Source organism: Lepisosteus oculatus, chromosome 11 (genome assembly GCF_040954835.1).
Source record: "Lepisosteus oculatus isolate fLepOcu1 chromosome 11, fLepOcu1.hap2, whole genome shotgun sequence".
Taxonomy (NCBI): domain Eukaryota; kingdom Metazoa; phylum Chordata; class Actinopteri; order Semionotiformes; family Lepisosteidae; genus Lepisosteus; species Lepisosteus oculatus.
Genome location: NC_090706.1, coordinates 1,736,808 through 1,758,660, shown reverse-complemented (window position 1 = coordinate 1,758,660; position 21,853 = coordinate 1,736,808). Strand labels below are relative to the sequence as shown.

Sequence of the window (21,853 nt, the reverse complement as noted above, 5' to 3'; positions counted from 1 at the left end):
ATTGTATTAACATCCTTAGGAAAAGGAAGTTGAAAAAGGACGAAAGAGACCATTATTGGCAGACTCTTGATCAAGGCAAGAGTAACTGCACGAGCTACTCCTTGTATCTCATTACCAGAACAAATGGTTAACTTTGTGTGATTCAGTAGTACAAGATCGTGTTTCCACTGAAGACACTGCAATTATTCTCTTTCCTGCTCTCTGTCTCTGTTCACCTCCCTTGGTCTGTCAGTGGTGTCCTGTGGAAACCCTGGCACCCCCCAGAACGCACAGGTTCTGTTCCACGATGGCCTGGTGTTCTCGCGCTCGATCACCTACTCCTGTCGTGAGGGCTACTACTCCACAGGGCTGCTGACCCGCCACTGCACCGTCAATGGCACCTGGACTGGCACCATGCCTGAGTGCACAGGTAACCCCCTACTCTCACCGCAACACCAGCATTTCAGCTATAGGAAGAACAGCATCATCGGCGCCTAATTATTATAATTCCCCCTGCAGTGAAAGCCTGTGTATGAGTTAGAGGATATTGAACCAGTGTACAAACTACACAGAAAAAGACGGGAGTTTTTGAGATGCACCAGGATTCAATGTTAGAGAATGTTTCACACAAAAGCCATGCGTTAGCTTTTTAGCCAAAAAAAAAATACTTTTTTAAAGTAAATGTGCTGCTCTAGGTTTATATGTGTTAGCAGCAAAATAAACTGTTGGTGGAATAAATACTTAGAGAAAGGAGAATTTCAGAATATACTGTAGGCGCTTAATTACAATTCACAGTAAAGGAAAAGCTGAGCAGGATCCTCTCTTGAAGAGGGAGTTGAAGAAACCCCCTTGGGAAGTGTCAGACCAGATTCTCACGTTGTGGGAGAGGAGAACGAGAGCAAGGGTGGACGTCACTGGTCTGGGCTCGGTGCTGTGAGTCTGCATGGCTCTCTCTCTCTGCTCTTTTCCCAATCAAGTGATCAACTGTGGGGACCCGGGCGTGCCCGCTAACGGTGTGAGAATCGGCAATGACTTCACCTACAACCACACGGTGTCCTTCCAGTGTGCCCCTGGCTTCACCATGGACGCGGACCGTGCCTCCAGCCTCAGCTGTACCAAAGACCGCACATGGAACGGCACCAAACCCATCTGCAGAGGTATGGCTGTTTTTCCTGACTGCCCTCAACATGCTGGCTTTGTGTGTATGGCTGACCTGCATTTCGGTTTATACTGAGGCAACAAGTCTTGCAAAGGAAAATTATATATCGTACAATTGGTCTCTGGTGCAAACATAATACCAGCATGCTAATTGCTTTATCATGTTTAAATTAATTTGCATTTTATGGTAGTATGTCTGCCTGACTTACTAGCCTGTCAGTCATTTCCCATTCCTTTACGTAATGGAAATCCTGCCTCTGTTTGAAAGACAGATCCATAGTCCTTTGCTTTCTAAGCATTTTCTTGTACCTCTGAAGACTTTGACGTTAGGTTTATTAAGCTAATCCTAGATTCTCACACCTCACACTCAAAGAATAAGACAGGCATGGGTTGTTCTAACAAAAGATGATCTCTTTCCCTAAAGCATGATCTCTTTCTTTCCCCAAAGCAATATTCCTAGAGTGTGTTAATCCCAATGGATTTTAACTCTGCATTCTGTTACATTGTGGGGTTTTTTTTTGTATTGTCTTGCAGCAATCGTGTGTCCATTGCCTCCCAGCATTCCCAACGGGAGGGTGGTGGGCTCGGATCTCCACTGGGGTGCCAGCGTGAGCTACGCCTGTATTGAGGGGTACCAGCTATCCCTGCCTGCGGTGCTCACCTGCCAGGGCAATGGCACCTGGAGCGGCGAGAGGCCCCAGTGCTTCCGTATGTTTCTTCCCATTCCCTAGAGCGAAAGCCAAGACTGTGAAATAATTGCCCCTCTTTAACATGAGCAGCTTTGACATGGAGATAATAAGCACATACTGTATCTAGCTAGTTAGCGGGTGATTTTATCCACCAGGACGCACAGAGACAAGGGGGAGAGTGCATCTATGCATCACCAGCTGCTGCTGCAGAGTTATGAGGCGCCTCAGGAGGTGCTCTCTGAAAAACATGAGAGAGGAGGCCACTCGGCCCAGTGTGACTCAGCGTCTAGCGCGTCTGGAGTCTCGCAGCTCATGACCACGGGATCTCATCCAGGCTGGTTTTTGAACGAATCCAGGGTGTCATCTGTGACAGCTTGGCTAGACAGTTCAGTTCAGGCACAGATAACCTTCTGTGTAAAAAAATGTCTCCCGTTCACTGTTTTAAACGCACTTCCCCTTAGTTTTCCATCCTATCGCAGCTTCTAGGTGAACGACTGATTAGGCGCATAAACAAAGAACCTTTTGATCAAAAGTCCACTGCAGCAGAAAAAAATAACAGGGCAGGACACAATACTATCAGCTTGTTGATGGCCATGCAAGTAAATGATATTTAGACGACAAATGCAGAAGAACTATGGGTAAAATTCGACAATTCCATTGTAGTTGAGGGGAGTTACTGTATATATGATAAGTTTGTACTCAAAATAAGAATTTGATGATGAACACGAAAATATACAAATCAAAAGGAAGAATAAAAACATTAAAATGCCTGTTATTCAAATTATTAAGTTAAAATAAATTGAAATTGCGTTTGATTAAAAGCCCCTGTTGAAGAATTATTCAATTCTTATACTTGGTTAGATGGTTAAAGGCTGTATTGACAGCATTCATTTTTCACTTAAGTATCCTCCTGTCAAATTGCAGTAATGGTAATAAAACACATCTTTCCAGGCATCTGTTGTCCTTCTATCTCAGTATTTCACTCACATAAGAATATGAGAAAGATTAGGACCGAGAGGAGGCCATCTGGACTACCTATCTCATTTGATCGCTCATAGTTAATTGATCCAAGAGTCTCATCCAGCTGTTTCCTTGAAAAATCACAAGGTACAGTATCCGCTTCCACAGCTGGGCTGCTTGTTCAGGGTCTCCAACACCCTTTCTGCACAGAGGCGGTTCCATATTGTCTCTGTAAACGCGTCTCCCTGCAGTTTCCACTGGTGCCGCCTGGTTCGTGTTTCACTATTCGTGCTGAAGAGGCTGTGTGTGGCTCCGAGTCCTTGAACCCTCTCCGTGTGTCTCTCCGCAGCTGTGTTCTGTGGTGATCCGGGGATGCCATCCCAGGGCCGACGGGAGGACCGCGGCTTCACCTACCTCTCCTCCGTCTCTTTCTCATGCTTTCCCCCGCTGGTCCTGGTGGGCTCGGCCCGGCGCTACTGCCAGTCCGATGGCACCTGGAGCGGCACACAGCCCTCCTGTATAGGTACTGTACGATGAAGGTCGAGGCCCAGACCAGCTGGCTGAGTTCCCCAGCTATGAAGCCAAGGCAGTGCTTTTCTCTTGTCTCTCTTAAGAGTGCAGTGTAAAGAGCCACACTGAATTGCTGATGCTGCAGAGAGAAAATGTGTTTCTTGGCAAAAGTTCAGCTTGGAATGTTACCAGGAGCTCCTGGCCTACTACAGTAAACATTGCTTCTTTTGTTCTGAAGTAGTGGTTAAGTGTTCAAGGATGGAAATTGCGGAACATATACTGGTGGAAAGGAACGACGTCAGGGAAACAACTTAAAAAATGACTTTGAAGTTGGAAAAGCATGTTCTTAGTACAATTTAGAAAATGATGGGCATGTTTAATTGTTGCATTTCGTACTTGTGCTTCATTGAGTATGCTAATTAAAAACTCTGCCTATACATTTATGACCTTTACCAATATAATACAGCTGTTAGAATACAAGCTACTTGATATCAATTTTATGTTTTTTCTACTTCGCTGGAGAGTGGGCATCAGGAGTGTTAGTGAAGTGTGATACAAACAGTTCACTTTGCACCTTGATCTAAAAATTGTTGGAAAGCCTGAAGACTTCTGAACAGCGAGAACTAAATCTGACTCTTACCCCAGACTGATGTTGAATTTGGATGGAACATAGGGTTTAGGACAATCTAAAGCTTTTTTTTGGCTAGTAATTGTGTTGTATTTTTGGCACACATTTCATAACACATTCTCGAAATGAATGATTATTCTGCCAGAAGCAGAAAACTGACAAGTAAAAAATTATAAATAAATAAATCCGCAATTATTTGTTAAATTAAACTAAGACTTTAATCTGCAGTTGCTTTTCAGCTCCCTGATCTTTGTCAGAATTGTGATTTTCTTATTGTTGAGGTTGTTGAAGTTTAGCTGGTGTCATTTACAGATCCTAGCCACACCAGCTGTGTGGACCCAGGCGTCCCCTTGTTTGGAATCCAGAATAACTCACAGGGCCACCAGGTAAGGAGATGCATTTTTGTGTACAGCAGAAAATTGCAAACTGCCGGGGCTTTGAGTGGATCAAAGACCTGATCGCAAAAACCTTTCATTGTTGTTTCATGCGTGGTTTTCTTCCTGGAAGTGTTCATTTGATCTCAAATAAACACAAATTCTGGACAAGTGCCTGCATCTTTTAAAAAATGCATACAGTAAGGGGTGACCTGGGGAAAGCTGGAACTGAAGTGAGCTTCGTGAGCTGCAGTCTGTCTCCTCTGCTTCCTGCGTCCCGGAGATCGTGATGTGTTAAAGCTAGGTGTGTGGCTGTGTCCCCCAGATTGGCAGCACGCTGTTCTTCAGCTGCAGGAAGGGCTACCTGCTCCAGGGCTCCATCACCCGCACCTGCCTGCCCAACCTCACCTGGAGCGGGATCCAGCCAGAGTGCACAGGTGAGAGTGCACCAGAGCTGGGCACTGGACATGGGATCACTCTGCATGTTTTATTTCCCTTCCTCCTTTTTCTTTTTGTCATTAAGGTGAACATTGAGTCCTGTCCAATATATTGTTTTTAATTCAGTAAACAAACATTCATCACGTGAATCATTAGTAAGGATATCTAATGCAGGAAACAACCTTTTAAAAACATTTCTGATGTACTGTATACCGTACTGTACTTTCACATACTGTATCTACTGTAGTGCACTGCTAGCACTACAACAAGCACAGCTGTGCTGCAGCCCCACGCTGGGTATGATAGAGTAACTATGTGTGTTATGGTGTGTGCAATCACTGTGAATTTGTGAATGTGAGACTTCACCACTCTAAGGCTCTCTGTACTGTAAGTTCACCTGTGTCATTTTCTAACTGCAACTGTCTGACCTGCTCTCCATGTAATTGTGTGCCTCGGTGACTCTTCATGGCTGCAAAATGTTCTCTTTTCTGCCAAGAAATATGTGCTAAACAGCAGCACAATATTCTGATGCTGTGAAGATGTGAATGTTCAATGCTATGACTTTACAGTTTTGTGACTGTGTAACTGTGAAGTTCTCTGTTGTTGAGTATGTGTTGTAGTGCAACTCTGATGAGTTCAGGACTCTGTCTGGTCAACATTGTGGACTTCTCTCAGACTTGAGCATGTGTGTGTAGCTCAGGATCTTTGTTGGTGTGTCACGCAGCCCACCACTGTAGCCAACCAGAGCTGCCAGTGAGGGCTGATGTCAGCGCTATCGAGCTGCCGTCCCTGGGGTACACCCTTCTCTACTCCTGCCAGCCTGGCTTCTACTTGACTGGGGGGTCAGAACACAGGACCTGCCGGGCCGATGGCAGCTGGACTGGCAAGCCCCCTGTCTGTTCAGGTGAGTCCCGGGTGTCCCGCTCCTCCAGTCCAGCCTCCATTTCAACGCCTTTATAGACAGAATAGCATGTCCCCCAGAAACAAGGGAGCTGACCTGCTCCCAGCTCAGGCTGGTCCATTTCCTGTGATGGTTTGTGAAGACCCTACATCAGAGTTTGCATATACTGTACAAACTCGTTATATCACATATCTGTTTACCTGCGCAATCACAATGTTTGTAAAGAAGACACTCTGGTTGTAAGCAGATTTTAAGAAAAAAAATGGGACCCTGCACTCTTTCAGCTTATCTGACCTAGAGCCCCCCTGTCAGTTTGTAATCACATGCCCTTGAAAAAACATGTTTTTTGCTCTTAAGATGCCCCATCATCTTATAAGCCTGCATTTAAAAAAAAATAATTGATTCAGTGTAGATCCAGTAACTTTAACAAGACTTTAGGAAAGGAAAACTGGTGACAGCAGTGAATGACAATGCACAACATTGTTAACATGGAAGAAAACCGTAGGAATATGCAACTCACATACGCAGAACTACATTTCATTGAAATATTCTGCAGCTCCTTCTCAAAATAAATTCTAAAACACGGGGGGGAGGGAGCTATGCACAGCAAAACTGAGGAAACTCTGCATAGACGTAAGCATTAAGTACACCTGTGGGAGACCTTTTGGAGATACGTTGTCACCACCATGATATAAAAGCTAATAAAATCTACCTCCTGTGTGCGTGCAAGCCTATCTAAACAACTGTAGAGGATAATATTGGAGCAGTGCCCTTTTAAGAAATGACAATGGCCGATTAATCAATGGATTAACTTGTCGGCATAAACTGTAAGAAGGTTTGTCATTATGACGCATTCCACATCATGTGCAGCTGGGATAAAACAAATCCACAAGGAGTCTCCTGGATTTTATGTAATTTTATGTTCTAATTGTGGCTTTATTTCCCTTTGTTTAGCTGATACCAGACCCAGTGGGAACAACATTGGAACAGTACAAGAAGTGCCCAATGCCAGACTTCCAGGTATATAATTGCAATAGTTTTTATCACAGTCTGCTTCTTCAAACGCTGACAAAAGTTTGAGATAAGTAACACATTTTTTAACATTTAAAAGCTAAGAATCAGCAAATCTGCCATTTGCAAAAACACTGTGTGTACAGTTTAGAGTACAATGCAAGATGTTTTTTTATATACTATTGGGCATTTTCTTGCTACAACATTCCAGATGTTTTGCTGTCCAGAACTAAAAACAAGACAACAAGTCCCAGCTGTAACGGACCAGCTGTAGAAAGAGAAACACTAATAAGGTTTAAAATAAAAAAAGCCAACAGCTTCAGCATTCCTGATGTTAAGTGCAATAGAGCTGCAGCAGACAGGGAGCTAGAGGCTCAGCCCCCGGGTGTTTGAAGTCTGCAATGGCTCTTTTGTTTGCTGTGTTATATACTGTTTATGAAACTACAAGCAGGGTAAGCCTCTGGTTATTGGTCTCATCCTGTCACCTACCTGATTCCTCTTGTCCTCTGGCTCAGTCCCAGGAGACGTCTTTGCCAAGAACTCCCTGTGGAAGGGCTCCTATGAGTACCTGGGGAAGAAGCAACCAGCCATGTTGAGTATCACCAGCTTTGAGCACTACAACAACCGTGTCAACGCCACCCTCATCGACCACAGCGGCGTGGAGCTCAAGCTGGCTGGTATGGGGGTTTGCGAGGGGCCTTTATGATGGCCTTGACGGATTCCATCATCCCATTTTTTTTATCATTGATTTTGTGTTCGGTGTTCATGAATTGTGGAGTAAGAATGTGGAAAACAATAGGAAAATGTTCAATCCCAATCTACAATCCCAGGCACCCACAGCATCCTAACTGTTTGTAGACAATGTGAAATGAACCTTTTCAGACCCAAGAGCAATTTAAAAGTATCAGAATGGAGACTGGGTTCCTTAGCTGCACTTTTCTGGGTGTAATGTCTTAAGCTCTACAGTCTTGATTTTATAAAATAAATATGTCTGAAGCTTTCATTTACAACATGGTTATTCAGTCTAGGTCCCTTAGTGGCTATAGGTCTTTCTAAGTCTTTTTTATGTCTTTGCTTATTCCATACATAAAACCAATGGCTTAACAATAGCTTAAATTTATTATTATTTTTTTTGGCAATTTTATATTTTAATGGCTGGCAGGCTAATCTGACATTCTGTTATATAATCAAGCCCATTACTGCAAAACAACAGACATGGTCAATCTCTGATATCCCTGCCCCACTGTACTCCAAGGCACACTGAATATACTTCCCTTTGACTTTCCAGGCACCTACAAGAAGGAAGAGGCCCACTTGCTTTTGCAGGTGTATCAGATCCGAGGCCCAGTGGAGATATTTGTCAACAAGTTCAAGAGTGAGAACTGGGCTTTGGATGGTCATGTAAGTAAGCCTTGTAAAGAAAGCCATCTTCTGACCTCCACAAATTACAGGTGCATTTCTTAGAAATGTTTTATCATGGCAAAGTGGCACACAGTTATGCCAACCCAGTGCCATGCAAGTACTGTGGTATGCATAATGGTTAGCTACATTTTCATACATTTGTTTGAATTTCTCTTTGATTCCCTGCTTTATACTTGCTTTTCCTTCTGGGGTACGCCATACTAAACTCTGAGAGTTTTGCTTTAGAATGTGCTGTGCACACACTATGCATATTTAAGGTACCTTTGCAAAGTGTTAGTCAAAGTGACAGAATTATGAACACTATGAAAAGGCACTGAATAATAGATCAATCAAATAGACACCCCATATGTAGAAGTGGAAGTGGAATTGGATGTAGAAGTTGGTGGGTGTGATTTAAATGAGACATTTTCCAAAGTCTCTCAAGACGTGGTTTGTCTGTTGAATAAAACTTCTGCTAGCAGACAAGCTGAACACTGTTCTCCTTCACATAGTTTTCCTCAAATCTTTATTAATATTGTCCTTTCAGACTGAAATTGTAGATATTAGAGTTACCTGTATTAACGTATTTAATTAAAATGTCACATTGCACCATGGGTGCTTTTTTAAATTTCCTAAAGTGCCAAAAGTCTGTTATTGGTAGCAATCACTGACAAAGACAGCACACCGTTGGAATTAAAATATATTCCCCTGTTGAAGAAAGTACTTTCTGCCATCAAACCATTTTGCATTACTGTGTGTCTCCAGGTGTCCTCCATGGCTTCGAGCAGTTCATTTGTGTACCAGGGGTTTGTCCGAGGGAAAGGGTTTGGGCAGTTCGGACTCCAGAGACTGGGTAAGTCTTTATTGACACATTATCGGCTACGATTAGCAGCATTATACTGTATTTTGACTTTATTTGTTTAAAAAGATGGACTGAGACGTCATAGGATAGTTATTTCCCCTGTAGTGTTCTGATTCAAAGCCTCGGTTTATTACAAGTACTGCTCTTGACTTTCACCCCAGACTGAAAAGGATGTTCATACTATATGGTAGATGTACTGGTAGACCAGAAATAGTGTGGAGTGGTGGTGAAGACTTTGAAATAACTCAAAAATGGTGGAATCAAACCCCCAGTTCTCAATGCTATTATACTTTTTAGTCGTGGTACTTCACTCAGATTAGTACAATGCCCAGTTGTATAAATGGGGGCAAATGTACAGTAAAACATTTGGTGGAAATCATCATCTGAATTAATATAACACACAGTAGTTCAATGGTTAGCATTGCTGACTTGCAGTGATGGAGCTCTGTGTTCAGTTTGGACCTGGAAGCTGTCTGCATGGAGCTTGTACTATATGCTCCCCACATGCTGGTTTCTCCACAAGCGGATTTCCTTCTGGTACTCCGGTCTCCTCCCACAGTACAGAGACATACTGGCAGGTGAATTGGCTTGTGGGGAAACTGGCCCAGGTGTGCTTTGTGTTTGTGTCTGTCTACCCTATGATGGACTGGCCTCCCAACCTGGGTGTCTCCCGCCATGCGCCTGTTGCTTGTCAGGACAGGCTCCAAGTTCCCCGCAGCCCTGAATTGGATGAAAAGATGATAAAATGGATGGACAACAGTTAAACTTTAAATCCACAGCAGTGATTACTAATAGCCTGAAGTACCCCCTTTGTCAAGATATTCTGTTTAGCTAACGTTGCTGGTTAACTTTTAAGAGACTTTGTTTTTGGAGTCTACCCAGGTGTTCGCACCAACAAGCTTTGAGTTGCCTTGCCTCTGAGGAGAGAGTTTGTTGTGTTTTCATCAGAGCGGAACAGATGTTATTTTGCGGAGGTATTTGATGACTTTGCCTCTGGAGGTGAAATTGCTCCGTCTCTCATCTGTCAGTCTTAAACAGGTCTGAGAAGGAGATGAGCCAACCTCCACCAGACAAGTTCATTCACAGAGAGAGAGGGAGAAGGACAAATGGAGAGAGTGACAATCCTGTAAACAGATGCAGCTTTGCTTGTATAAGAGCATAGCATCCAGATAGCAGGCAGACATAAGGCTAGCCCTAGTAAAGAAAGACATTTTTTAATGGATATTGTCAGAAATATTTAAATGGCCTGTCATGCATGCATCCAAGAATACAACTTTCTAACAATGATGATGATAATCCATGAGAAGGCATTGAATAAGTCAGTAGATTGATCTCGATAGACACCCCACATGTGGATGTGGAATTAGATATACAGTAGAATACTTCTACTATCAATTAGAACAAGAAGAAGAAGAACTAAAGACAACAATACTGGTCCCTGCGATATTCGGACTATTGTGTGTTATCCTGGTTTCTTCCTTTTTCTGTCTCTGAGATGACGAAATGTTTAAAATGCATTAAAAATATCACAGAAAATTAAGCAATGTTGCTCTGTTTCAGGTTCCTTCAGATGTGCCAAATCAAATAATGACAATATACTGTAGCCTTTCACTGGATTCCAATCTTATAATATTTGCTGGAGCACCTGTATGAGTTTCATATGCTGTTCATTGCTAATGAAATATAAACCTAGAAACTCTTTTTGTGTTCTTATTCTTTCTATTGTTATGGCATCTTGATTCTCCTAGCAGCAGATAATTAAATTGGCTTGTTTGGCTCCCTTATATATCTCTGAGATTAGTGAATCTCTGCTCCGAGACTGGGCATCAACAGGTTTGACTTCAAAGAGCTGTCTCAGTGATACAGTTGGTAAAAAATGGGGCAACAGGTGGCGTGGTTTTTAATTCAAAACCATTTTGTCAAATCTGCCTTAATAAAGTAGAGTCTCGGTTCTTCTTAATGACAGCCGTGGATCTGGTAATCCAGAAACCTGAAACAGATTGTGCAAATGACAGGTTTATTAACAGGCAGGGGGTTGGATGAAATGCCTGATGGCAGTTTTATGTTCTAGCGTTCTGGTCTTGGCTAATTGAATTCATTAGATGTTGAAGCCTTGACTTTGTTTTCAGGATTTCTGGCATTGTTTTCTGTGCAGGTGCACAATCTCCGTTTTATGAAAAATTTGGAACTGAGAATCTGTGGAAAATTGGATTAGTCTTTGTAAAGCCTTGAAATTAATATCCGTGATTTAAAAGAAAAACAAGCAATAATTATGTTAAACAGTAAGAAGTAGAAAGCCCTTTAACTTAGGTTTTACTCAAGTTGAGTCAAAGTTTAACAGTTTCTTACAGAAGAGAAACAGACACCCCTATTACTCATCAAGTCCAAAAAGGGCCCAAAGTTCTCTTTAAATATTCAGATGCTTAAGACCATTTTAAAAAGTTAAACAGCATTTTTAAAAAGTTAAATTGTTCAAAATTAGTTTCTGAAGATACTGTAGCTGAGAATTCAAGCAAAACGAAAACATGAAGATTCAGTCCTCAGGTCTGCAATGCCAGTTCCAGCTGTATTAAAGTTTTCTTTCTTTGTTTCTCGGTTTTTTATAGTAGTTCCACCAACCCCTTGGTCCTGTCTTGCAGATACTAACCTGCTGGAGAAGGAACGGGAGACCACAGGTTACAACTTCGCGTCCAACAGCAGCTCTGTGGCAGCAGCCATCCTTGTGCCTTTCATTGCCATGATCATAGCTGGCTTCGCCCTGTATCTCTACAAACACAGGTTGGGCTTCAGCAGCTTCGGGCCGGGTGTCGCGCTAACTCGCGCTAACTCTTGCAATAAGATCTGCTAGTTTTCAAACACCAGTATGTCATATTTCAACAGGAAAAATAAAAAAACCATGCAGCAATTTATGAACACCCTGTTTATAAGTGTTTGCTATAATGAGGCACGCATTTTCATATCCGTTTTTCACCTTTACAAAAAGACCCTTGCGACAACGAGAAAGCATCATCCTCAGAGCATGACCTCCTATAGCATAGGTCCTCAGTGCATCTCCATTCTTAGCATTTCTACGCATTTCATCTTCCATTTATCTTGTTAACTAAAGTATTACAGTAAATTGTGTAATTTCACCTTACAAACATGTTTTGAGGAATGCATTACATTTGTAAATCTTGGCATGTGTGTTTTGTAAGCATCTACAATGACACCTTCCAGTTCCTGATTTTAATGATATGTTAACAATTAATTGGCCTGTGCAGGAAATTAGATATTTGATATGTTTGTCACCAGAGTTCTAAATTCCATTAAGAAAGTGGATTTGATTTGGGTTTGTCACAGTGTTGTCCACACTCACTGGAAATGACCTTCACAATTTTTTCTATTGTTGGTCCACAGGAGGAGACCCAAAGTCCCATTCAATGGCTATGCCGGTCATGAAAACACCAATGGCAGAGCCACCTTTGAGAACCCCATGTATGACCGCAACATTCAGCCCACTGACATCATGACCAACGAGACTGAGTTTGCTGTCAGCACAGTGTGCACAGCAGTATAGCGCTCACCCACCTCCCAGGTTAGAATGCATTTTACAGCATGAGCTGGGGTGGTCTAGTGGTTGAAGTCAAGTAGTAGGAAGCTCAGGGTTCAAACCCTGGCTCTGTCACTAGTAAATTACTAAATGCTGAATAAATGATTAAACCTCCTTCTGCTCTGTCCTATGAATTAGGCACAACAATGAGGTTCTCCATTCAGCAGCAAATATTGATGTATTTGTTCATCCCCTTGTTGTTGCACGATGTTATAGAGAGATGTGTCTTCTAAATGACTTCTTTATTCTTATTCATTTTGGCCAACTGAGAGCTGCAAAACCTGGTACTGAGGTTTTAAAGGTGGGAAATCTGAAGGCACCTAATACCTAATACTGTCAATCACAAAACTAAAACAGTATTGTGAATTTCTCCTTAGATTTAAATTGCTGATGAGAAGTGGCTGTAAAGAGAGCTAATCTGCTTAATTAATGGTTTCTTTTGAACTTTCAAACAGTCCTGGAGCACATGTTTTTCTGTAGTATGGTAAATACTGTACTGTTTTTTTTTACTGTTTTTTTATTTTCTTTATTTTTTTATTTTTTATTTCTGTTTTGAGATAATCAGAGAAGAGAGATTTAGAAGAGAACCTTAAAGTGTTTTTTTTTAATGTCCTGCATGCTCAAGGCTGCCAGTCGAAAGCTAGCCAGGCAGCCCCCCCCATTGCAGGAGGAAGAGAAGCGGCAGAGTACAGATTAGGGAGCTATAAAACTGAAAGTGAGTTTATCCCCTTTGGTTTGCCAGGGGATAGAGCAATGGAGGAAGTGCTGACTCAGGGTGGAGGGGATTGTTGCAAGCCGTCGAGTTTCTACTACAGATTTAATAACGTTTCCCAAAGATTTACTGAAGGGGATCTGAACATAAGCTTTAGAAAACGAACTCTGCTGAAAGTAACTTGTAATTGGATTTTTTCCCTTATTTTATTTCCTTACTAATGTTTTTCTCTCGGCTTTCCTTTTTATCTTACTTCCCTCCTTCCCCATCACCTCCCTTGCCTTTCCCTCCCGAACTCGAAGCATATGTCTGAAGGGCACAGAGAACTTTGCTTGATACAGCCATGTGAGATAATTGAACCGTGCATTCCCAGGAAATAAACTCATTGCTAATCCTTTCTGTTTTTTAATGTTCTTTATTCATGGCAATTGTTCATTTTTCTCAGAATCCTTATCTCACCATTGATCAAATTGATCTAATAAATAAAGCCTGGTGCAGTATTCTTCAAATAACTTACTAGTTAGGGTCCATACTGGCTAGGCTGCAAGGGACGTGAGGAAATGCAGTTTCTCTCATCTAAAACTGGATCTCTAAAGCCACTTTAAAACAGACAAATAAACACTGCCAGACCAGACTGCTGTCCTCATGAATCAGCACTGGGGCTAACTACCTTTAGCATGAATTGGTCCTAATTTGAAATTTTCTCATTTCACTCCCCACAGAAATCCAGAAGGAATGGATGTCCTGTCATGTCACACGTCTTCATCCAGTAAGTGTCCCAGAGCTCTCTGCACCCAATCTTGAGGGTGTGAGAACCCCACCAGTGGAGACATCTGCTTCTTTATCCCTGTCCGGATGAGGATGATGAGAATGGAAAATGGAACCCAGGGAGAATGGAAACAGCAGCAAGTGACATAGTTATCTTGTCAGACATCACAGCTGAACTCCAATGTGTTGCAAGGAGCCGCTCTGTTTTTTCTATTTATTTTTTAGTTGGGTCCTTTGGCACTTCAAAAGTTGCTTTTGCAAAACTCAGTTTCTAGAAAACCAAGCCAGGGGTCTTCTTCAGTACTTTAGCAAAGCTTCCCTGCTTGTAAGACATACTGGTGGACCTACTGTATACTAGTGGATCAACCAAACCTGACAGCATGAAAGCGCCTGGAGATGAGCATTATTAAGGGAGAGGGCAGGGGCAGGCTCCTGTGTCAACCCAGCCTTCATATGACAGAAGAGAGTCCATTTCAGCTCATGGCATCTTGAAACATGTTCCTTGGTATTCCTCTTGAGAGGTAGAGCTTTCTGATCTTTGGCCTCTGTGGGTCGGTAAACGTTTGCTCTCCCCTGTTTTCAGATTCTCTGAGTTCTTGCCTGCAGTAATCATCCCTTCCTCGAGACACAATGTTGGAAAACACGAGGCAAGGGACTGGATATAAGTAGCACTGTGGATACTTTCTATGAATAACTATTTTGGTTCTTAATGGAGGATTTTATTTCAATATACTGAGAATGCACAGCAAAGAGAGGCTTGCGTACCTATGGCAGCTCACAGGGCAAAGCCATACAAGACTTATGTAAACGTTCAGCAAGACAGACATCTGTGTATTTGTGCGTGTGTGTACAGAAGGAATAGTTTTCCGGAATCAAAAGACTAACGACAGAGTAACTCACTTCCGGATCTATGAAGAAAAGTGGAATATTGTAAAGCAAGATGCTGACATTTCCACCTCTTAGTCGAATATTAGCATCCACCTCCTTTTTTTCTAAGTCTCTGCATTAAATATTGACAGGGGAGAGGCAGGAGAATGTCTTTCTGAAGGTGAGGGTGGTACACAGTGCAATGTGGTAGTGTCTGCAGTTGGCACCATGGAAGAGCAGAGCGTACAAAACTTGTCTGGACAAGAGAATCAGACAGTTGTTAATGATCTCACAACTCAGTAATGGGTTCAGATGCAGGTTATAAGAAGAGTCAGTTTTTTCACTGATAAAATTTTAAAGAGCTGGCTCGATTCTTCTCAGAGCTAATGGAATCTGTAGGCGACAAAGACATGAATTTCTGCTCTTGTGGGGTGGAGGACGCTCAAAGCTGGTGGGAGCATCCTAAAAATATTCCTTCAAGGCTGTTGTTAGCTTATTTAAAAAAGAAATCGGAGACTTCTGGCCCCTTTAACGGGTGCAAGCTTATGGAACCATTACCACTACATTCAGCCTTCAAGACTCTTGTGCATGGAGCATTTTCTCTGTGAGGATTATAGTGCAAATACCCTGAATGAACAGGAGGTGGATCACTGCCTTTCCGTCTTGCCATCTCATCTTAATTCAATGAGTACAGAACGGTATGTCTGTTCTCCAGGGACCTAGAGTATTAAGCCTGTGCTGGTCCTTTGACTACAGTATCTTAAGTCCTATTCAGTCACAGGTAGACAAATGAGTACAGATTTGCTGTATGAAACCCGATGCTGTTTCACACTCTCCGTCTCGTTCTCCGTGCAGTGAGCTGTCAGTCCTGTTGCATTAAAAAGATGCCCTTTCTTTTTTCTCCTCCTTTCCTGCAAGGGTCACTGACATGAGGCGGTGACATGCACCGTAATGCAGCTGACTCTGCGACAGAAGGGGAGAGTGAAAAAAAAACCCGGCATCTGCTTCTCCTGTCCCACACGCTCTTCTGCTGCAAGCGCTACCGCTCAATTTATCATGCCTTCCCCCGGCCGCACCAGCCAGGCAAGGTCGTTCTGACTTTGTCAAAACTGCTCCGGCAGCCTGACGACTTTCACCAGGTTTCCACCCAGAAATTGTCCTCTTTTATCAGCTGGAGAGTCACTCGTCTGGAGTGGGTTTCGCAGAGCAGCAGGAGGCTGGCTCGTAATTACAACCGCTAAACGATCTTCTCCAGCTTGCCTTTTAAGTAACGCAGAAGAATTAGAAAGAAAGATCGAGGGTAGGCTTTTCAGATTGGTGGCAGCAGGAGAGATCGTGAAGCGGCAATTACTTGTGTTGAATTCAATAGGAAATAATTAAGCAGATTACACATAATTGCGTCTCTGTTGGCATCTCTGGCTGTCAAAATAATGTAAACTTTTGCTCTCATTCTTGTTTTGTCCCCGGTTCCATTGCGCGCCTTCATGTCAGGGGGATAAAAGAGTACACTGGTGAACTCTGCAGCTGAGGAGATGTCACAACCGATTGCTTTGGCTGAACAGAAAACAAAACAATGCCTAAAGTGAAGTGACTGCCAAGAATACAGTGTGATGCCGAGAATCAAACTGTGTTTAAAGCAAAGCCTCAGTATCTGTGGCTCCTTACTCTACCTCTTATCGAGGTGGTAGTGCTGTGAAAAGATCAAAGTTGGAGCTCATGTGATACGTTATAACACATTAGTGTTAGTTTGAAGTAGTTCAGGTGGGGAGCTGCATCAGCATGTGTAGTCTGCAAAGGAACAAGTAATGGGTTTATTCCATGCTGAAAAGAGAAGAGAGAAAACACATTTCGGCTGTGAAGCCTTCATCAGGTGTGAGCACCTTAGTGTTAGTTTGCCAAGTTTACAACATGGAGTATTTTTTATGTCTGCACTGTTTCTGCCCCTGTTAACAGCATGAAAATAATTTGCATTAGACTTTCACCTACTGTAAGACCAGGAATACTGAGCTATGAGCCCGAGAAGATTCAGAGATCAAAGTTTCCTATGCCGAGTTGAAAATAACCACTGACCTTCACAGAATGTAGGATGTGGGTTGTCGGGAGATAATGTGGATTGTTTAAGAGGAAAAAATAATAAAGCAATCTATTTCCATTTTATAGAATAATTTTTGATGAAAAAACAATGAAATTCCAGGCTGCCAAAATTACCATTTGTCATCACTGTGAGCAGATTTGCCCAGTGACAATAATTAGAGCACCTTTATTTCAGGTGTCACTTTTACACCAATTATATCCTTCATACAAAGTTACAAAATTACAATGATAAAAGATAAATGACTACATATTTGTACATGGCTTGGTCAGTAGGAAATGTGTGTGATGTGTGAAGTGTTAAGAGAACACAGGACTGTCCCCCTGGACCCAGCAATGCTGGTTTCCATTAAACAGCTGGGTGGACTAGAGCAACTGGGGGTAAAGTACTGTACCTCTCTGAAAGTACAGCAGCAGGGTCTTGAGCCCATGGCAAACCAGTCCAGAGATGGACCTACTGTGCTACCCTGTAAATGATTATATATACAGTACAGTATAACTGACTATCAAAATAGGGAGCATGGCACATAGATATACTGCTTCATCCCAGTAACGTTTCATTGCAGCACATACAGGTAGTGTAAAAGAGAAACCCTTTCCTGGGGGGTTGTGTGAGCATGATGTTATTTAGAAGAAGAACATGTCCTCTTTCGTTTCTGCATATCCACTTGTCCTACAGCACATGCTCAGATAATCTAAGGGACAGCACAAAGTGCCCATCAGCTATGCCATTAAAGCTGAAACTGCCCTGGATTGTGAAAAAGTAGATCCACTGTAATGGTAACTACTGTAGGATGAAACATTTTTACGTGACAGTACTAATCCTGGGGATGTTTATCATACATTCCAACATCTCCACCTGCTTTTTGTACAGTGAATGTATAGTGTGAGTACCATGTCTTTTACTGGAGCCTCAGCATATCTCATGCCACTGTTCCAGACATTTGTTCTACAGCCAACTATGAATAGCTTCTACATTACTTCTAACAAAATGAGGGAGTTTTGAAGCAAATCTCCGTATTGTGCTTCCGATCTGTTTTACATTGTCACAGTGTTTTGGTAATTGCTTCTGCGGTTTTATTAGTTTTAAATCCATTGCTTATCTCCCCCGTCTGAATTTAATAATACTCCGAATGTGTTGGAATAGTGAGAACAAAAGAAAAGGGAAAAGCACAGACTATTTATATTTCCCTGGAGATTTTTCAGGCAAGGTAGGTGGTAGAGACATTATCTTAAACCAGCTGGCTCTTTCTCTTTTCTGTTTTCCACTTTAATTTTATTCAAAACATCTAAGGTCTTTATCAACACATTCAATTTCTTCACTTTTCCTTTCAATATTGCTGTTCTAGACCTTGGTGGTGAATACATTTTTCCTACCCGGTCTCATTTTACCCCTGAGATAACATTCGGCACTAATCTGTGACAGGCCAATAGCCATAGAGCTTAGAGTTTTGCTGCTACAGGAGAAGTCCAGGATCACCAGTTTTAGGAAATAGTCATTCAGATTAATCAATTTTTCTGCGGCATCTGTTGTTTGCTTTATTTTTAAATGGGTGGTTGCAACTGATTAAAATTTAAATGTTTTTTTTTAATTCAGCTCAATGTGTATTAAATAACACTGATGTGATGCTTTAATCTCAGTGATTCACGAGCGGTATTTTGCACGGGTGCGGTATTAAAAAGCAGGAGAAGAAACCTGCAGTGCTGGGAATCCTAGATTGACCCCAAACAGATGCTTTACCTGCCTCCTCTGTCAATCAGACATACAGCTGACTCCCTTGTGTTCCACTGTGCCAGGGGCAAAATTATTAGAGCCTGCAAAAGAGAAGGGTTTCCGTCTCCTTTGAGTGTGTTTTCAGATGCACATTACCCTTACAAGAAACTGCTGATCCAGCTCCTGCAATAGAATTTCAAGAAAAGAAAGAATTTGTCCCTATTTATTGTTGTTGTTTCTTTTTGACTATTAAAACAAAAAAGAAACACAGTCAATTATTATTTCTTCTGTATGTTTCGATGCGGCACTTCAGTTCACTCAAGCTTTTAAAGATGAAGAGCTGTCGAAAAAGTAAACAGACCCTGTGTCTGTATCACTCCAGTTGTAAGGGAGAGCTCTGAATCTAATTAGCACAGGAGAAATAAACTTTCAGAAAGACAATTTCAAAAGTGTTATTACTCTTGTTCAAATGCAGAGAGAGGCAGGAAACAGCTAAAAAAAACATTTCTAGTTGCGTATTGATAGATATACAGTATTTGCTTTCTGCATATTTTTTCTACTTCTAATCATAAATAACATATCAGGAGTTATTGTAAGAACATAGTACACTACATGACAAGCTGTCCAGGCAGTGGTTCTTCTTTCGGTGGCAAGAAGAGGAAAATTCCAGCTTCAACTTAAAGTCATGCAATTGTATTTTTATTGTACAATTATGTTTGGACAAAACAGTGATATTGGCAGCTTATTGTTTGCTTAAGTGTGCCACACTGAATTCAATCAGAAATTTGAGTATTATTTATTAACAAGTATGACTCTCTAGAGTCACTCATTTTATTGTTGATGTCTTTGTATAGCAGGAATGCACCCTCTGTCTATAGAGATGTTTAGGTTTGTAATTAGCCATCCTCCTGATGGTAGTACACATAATAAGTTGGCTTCATTAAACACTGCACTGTATGTATATCTACTGTATACAAATGCATCTGCAAAATGAAGTGCCTGTGGAAAACTAGTATAAAATTTATCTAAAACAAAAAGGAACAAAGGAATGACGGAAACAAACAATGCATTTAATTTACTGAGACACTTGGCAGTGTTTGTTCTGATGACTAAGCCAACATTCATGCCTTAAACACTGTTGTCCTCTGAAAGACCACACAGAAAAAGTAACTAAGTAATTGACAGACACTCTGCTGTGCCTGGTTCCTGCTGCCGATTCACAGGCAGCAGCATACAAACGTGGAAAGCCATCTGCAGCACACAAGTCTGTGCCAGTGCGTCACAAGTTTCTGATTCCTGGTAAATTCCCAGCTTTAGTTCTATAGAAAACAAACTTTTGCCCCCAGCCCACTATACTCTTGGTTTCCAGAGGTTCATCAGTTGCTCCCCTTGAGGAATTATCCCTTCCAAGATCGCGGTGACTCTTCTGATGCAAAGGAACAAGTAAAGGTGTATTCTATGCTGAAAAGAGCGTCACTTGAGCCCTGTTCCAGCACTTTTCTGCCATTACTCTGACACAGTAGGTGGATTACCTTGTAGTGTAGAACTCCAACACTTCTGGATTTCGTTGAGCTCCTGGAAACACACTTATTTCCACAAAACACGCTTGTACCTGTGTGTTATAGATCTACAATACAGCTCCACTTAAAAAAAAATCAATCAGCTTTAGGTGCTAAAATCCAATGACGTTGGTTCTGTTTTAACATTCAGGGAGACTTTTAATGATCTGAACTGATGTTTCTCAAGACCACCTTTGTACAGTATAATGGGTTTCAGCTCATACAGAAAAGAAACGCGTTCCATTTTTGTTTTTCCCAACACATAAATGCACCTTCGTATAAATATATATGTCAGAGGGAAAATATATTTGATACATTTCATATATTAAAAGTCATGCTAAACATCTGTCTGTATGAGGAGCTGTCATGGTTATTTAAAATTGCAATGTCTGTCTAAACTTAATTTCTTAATTGTTTCTTCACTGACTTACAACAAACTGGTCTTCATTTCCCCTGCAGACAAACTCATTCACTTCATTCTATATTAATTAGATGGCCAATTTCCTTATAGTCTTCCTGCAGAATAAAAAACAGGCCCATAATGAGTAGCTGGAGCTGGATATGCCAATGGAAGAGAACTACCACACTTGTAGCTCACTGTGTAACCTGTAGCTGCCATCAAGTACGACAAAGGTAAAGACAACAATGGCTCAATGCCAGATCACCCCCTTATCATTTCCAGAAAAGGTGTTTGCTGTTGACCAAAATGGTTCATTAAAAAATAAATGTTCAAAGACGGACATGTACTTTATTGTTCATCATGAAAGAGGACTGCATAAAAGAGGGAGACCCTTTTCATGTGATGTGCAGAAGAAAAGGGAGGAGAACAAACAAAAAAAGTTCTTTTTTTGTACAGAGATATATTTTTATGCAAATAAATTTGTAATATAAAAAAAGAAATTGACAGATCTGTAAATGTTTTTTTTTCATTATTGTAGTAAACAATGCTAGCAGAGGAAATTAAAATTTTTTTGTAAATGTAATAAAGACTGTACATACAAGTTTACATACGTATTGTACATATGTAATATATACCTGACACAGCTTGTCTGCAATATATAAAATGTATTTTATCTGTCTGTATATGATGCTTTGCATTGTGTCTAAGCTTATTCTACTTTCTTGAACTTGAAACCTATTTTAAAGTTTTTGGAATAAAAAAGTTATAATTTACTTGTATTGTGCTATCCATTTTGTTTTGGTTAATACCTCTCAATTAGGTAGATAAGGGAAATGATGTCGTGGGTAATATAAGACCAGGACTCTACACCTACTGTACTGTACAGTATATACTGTTCCTGGACTTACAGTATTTATAGCAAAACCTACACATTTAGAGATTTATAAGACTAGGGTTATGTTTGCAATCTTGTATATTCATTGCGGATTACAGTAAAAATCCAGAGGTACAGCAGTTGATTGAGCTCCTCCTGTTTCCTATAGTGTTAGACTGAACAGCACAAGACGCCCCCAGGATGGTCAAATTGGATCTAGAGTTCCTCCCTCAAGAGCACAGTGTCTGCAGTGGATACCCTAACCCATCACAGAGCACTGTAGTGGTGCTAAAATCAAACCACAGCATGCCAAGTGAGCTAACTGGCCTGAATGTATAGTGCACTTATTACATTACAGTCCTTTGCAT

The 21,853-nt window shown here is 41.4% G+C and overlaps 1 protein-coding gene across 1 annotated transcript in view; it reads left to right on the top strand.

The window, feature by feature from the left end:
* The window catches only part of csmd2 (CUB and Sushi multiple domains 2), a 265,918-nt gene extending 244,534 nt beyond the window's left edge, over window positions 1-21,384 (top strand). The window contains exons 58-71 of the mRNA XM_015348750.2: window positions 233-409; window positions 957-1,136; window positions 1,672-1,845; window positions 3,136-3,309; window positions 4,237-4,310; window positions 4,624-4,735; window positions 5,461-5,640; window positions 6,592-6,657; window positions 7,164-7,325; window positions 7,937-8,049; window positions 8,815-8,902; window positions 11,551-11,689; window positions 12,308-12,485; window positions 13,935-21,384. Of these exons, the coding sequence (XP_015204236.2) occupies window positions 233-409; window positions 957-1,136; window positions 1,672-1,845; window positions 3,136-3,309; window positions 4,237-4,310; window positions 4,624-4,735; window positions 5,461-5,640; window positions 6,592-6,657; window positions 7,164-7,325; window positions 7,937-8,049; window positions 8,815-8,902; window positions 11,551-11,689; window positions 12,308-12,467 (1,799 nt within the window). The 3' untranslated portion in view covers window positions 12,468-12,485; window positions 13,935-21,384. The remainder of the gene's footprint in view (window positions 1-232; window positions 410-956; window positions 1,137-1,671; window positions 1,846-3,135; window positions 3,310-4,236; window positions 4,311-4,623; window positions 4,736-5,460; window positions 5,641-6,591; window positions 6,658-7,163; window positions 7,326-7,936; window positions 8,050-8,814; window positions 8,903-11,550; window positions 11,690-12,307; window positions 12,486-13,934) is intronic.
* Window positions 21,385-21,853: the final 469 nt, after the last annotated feature.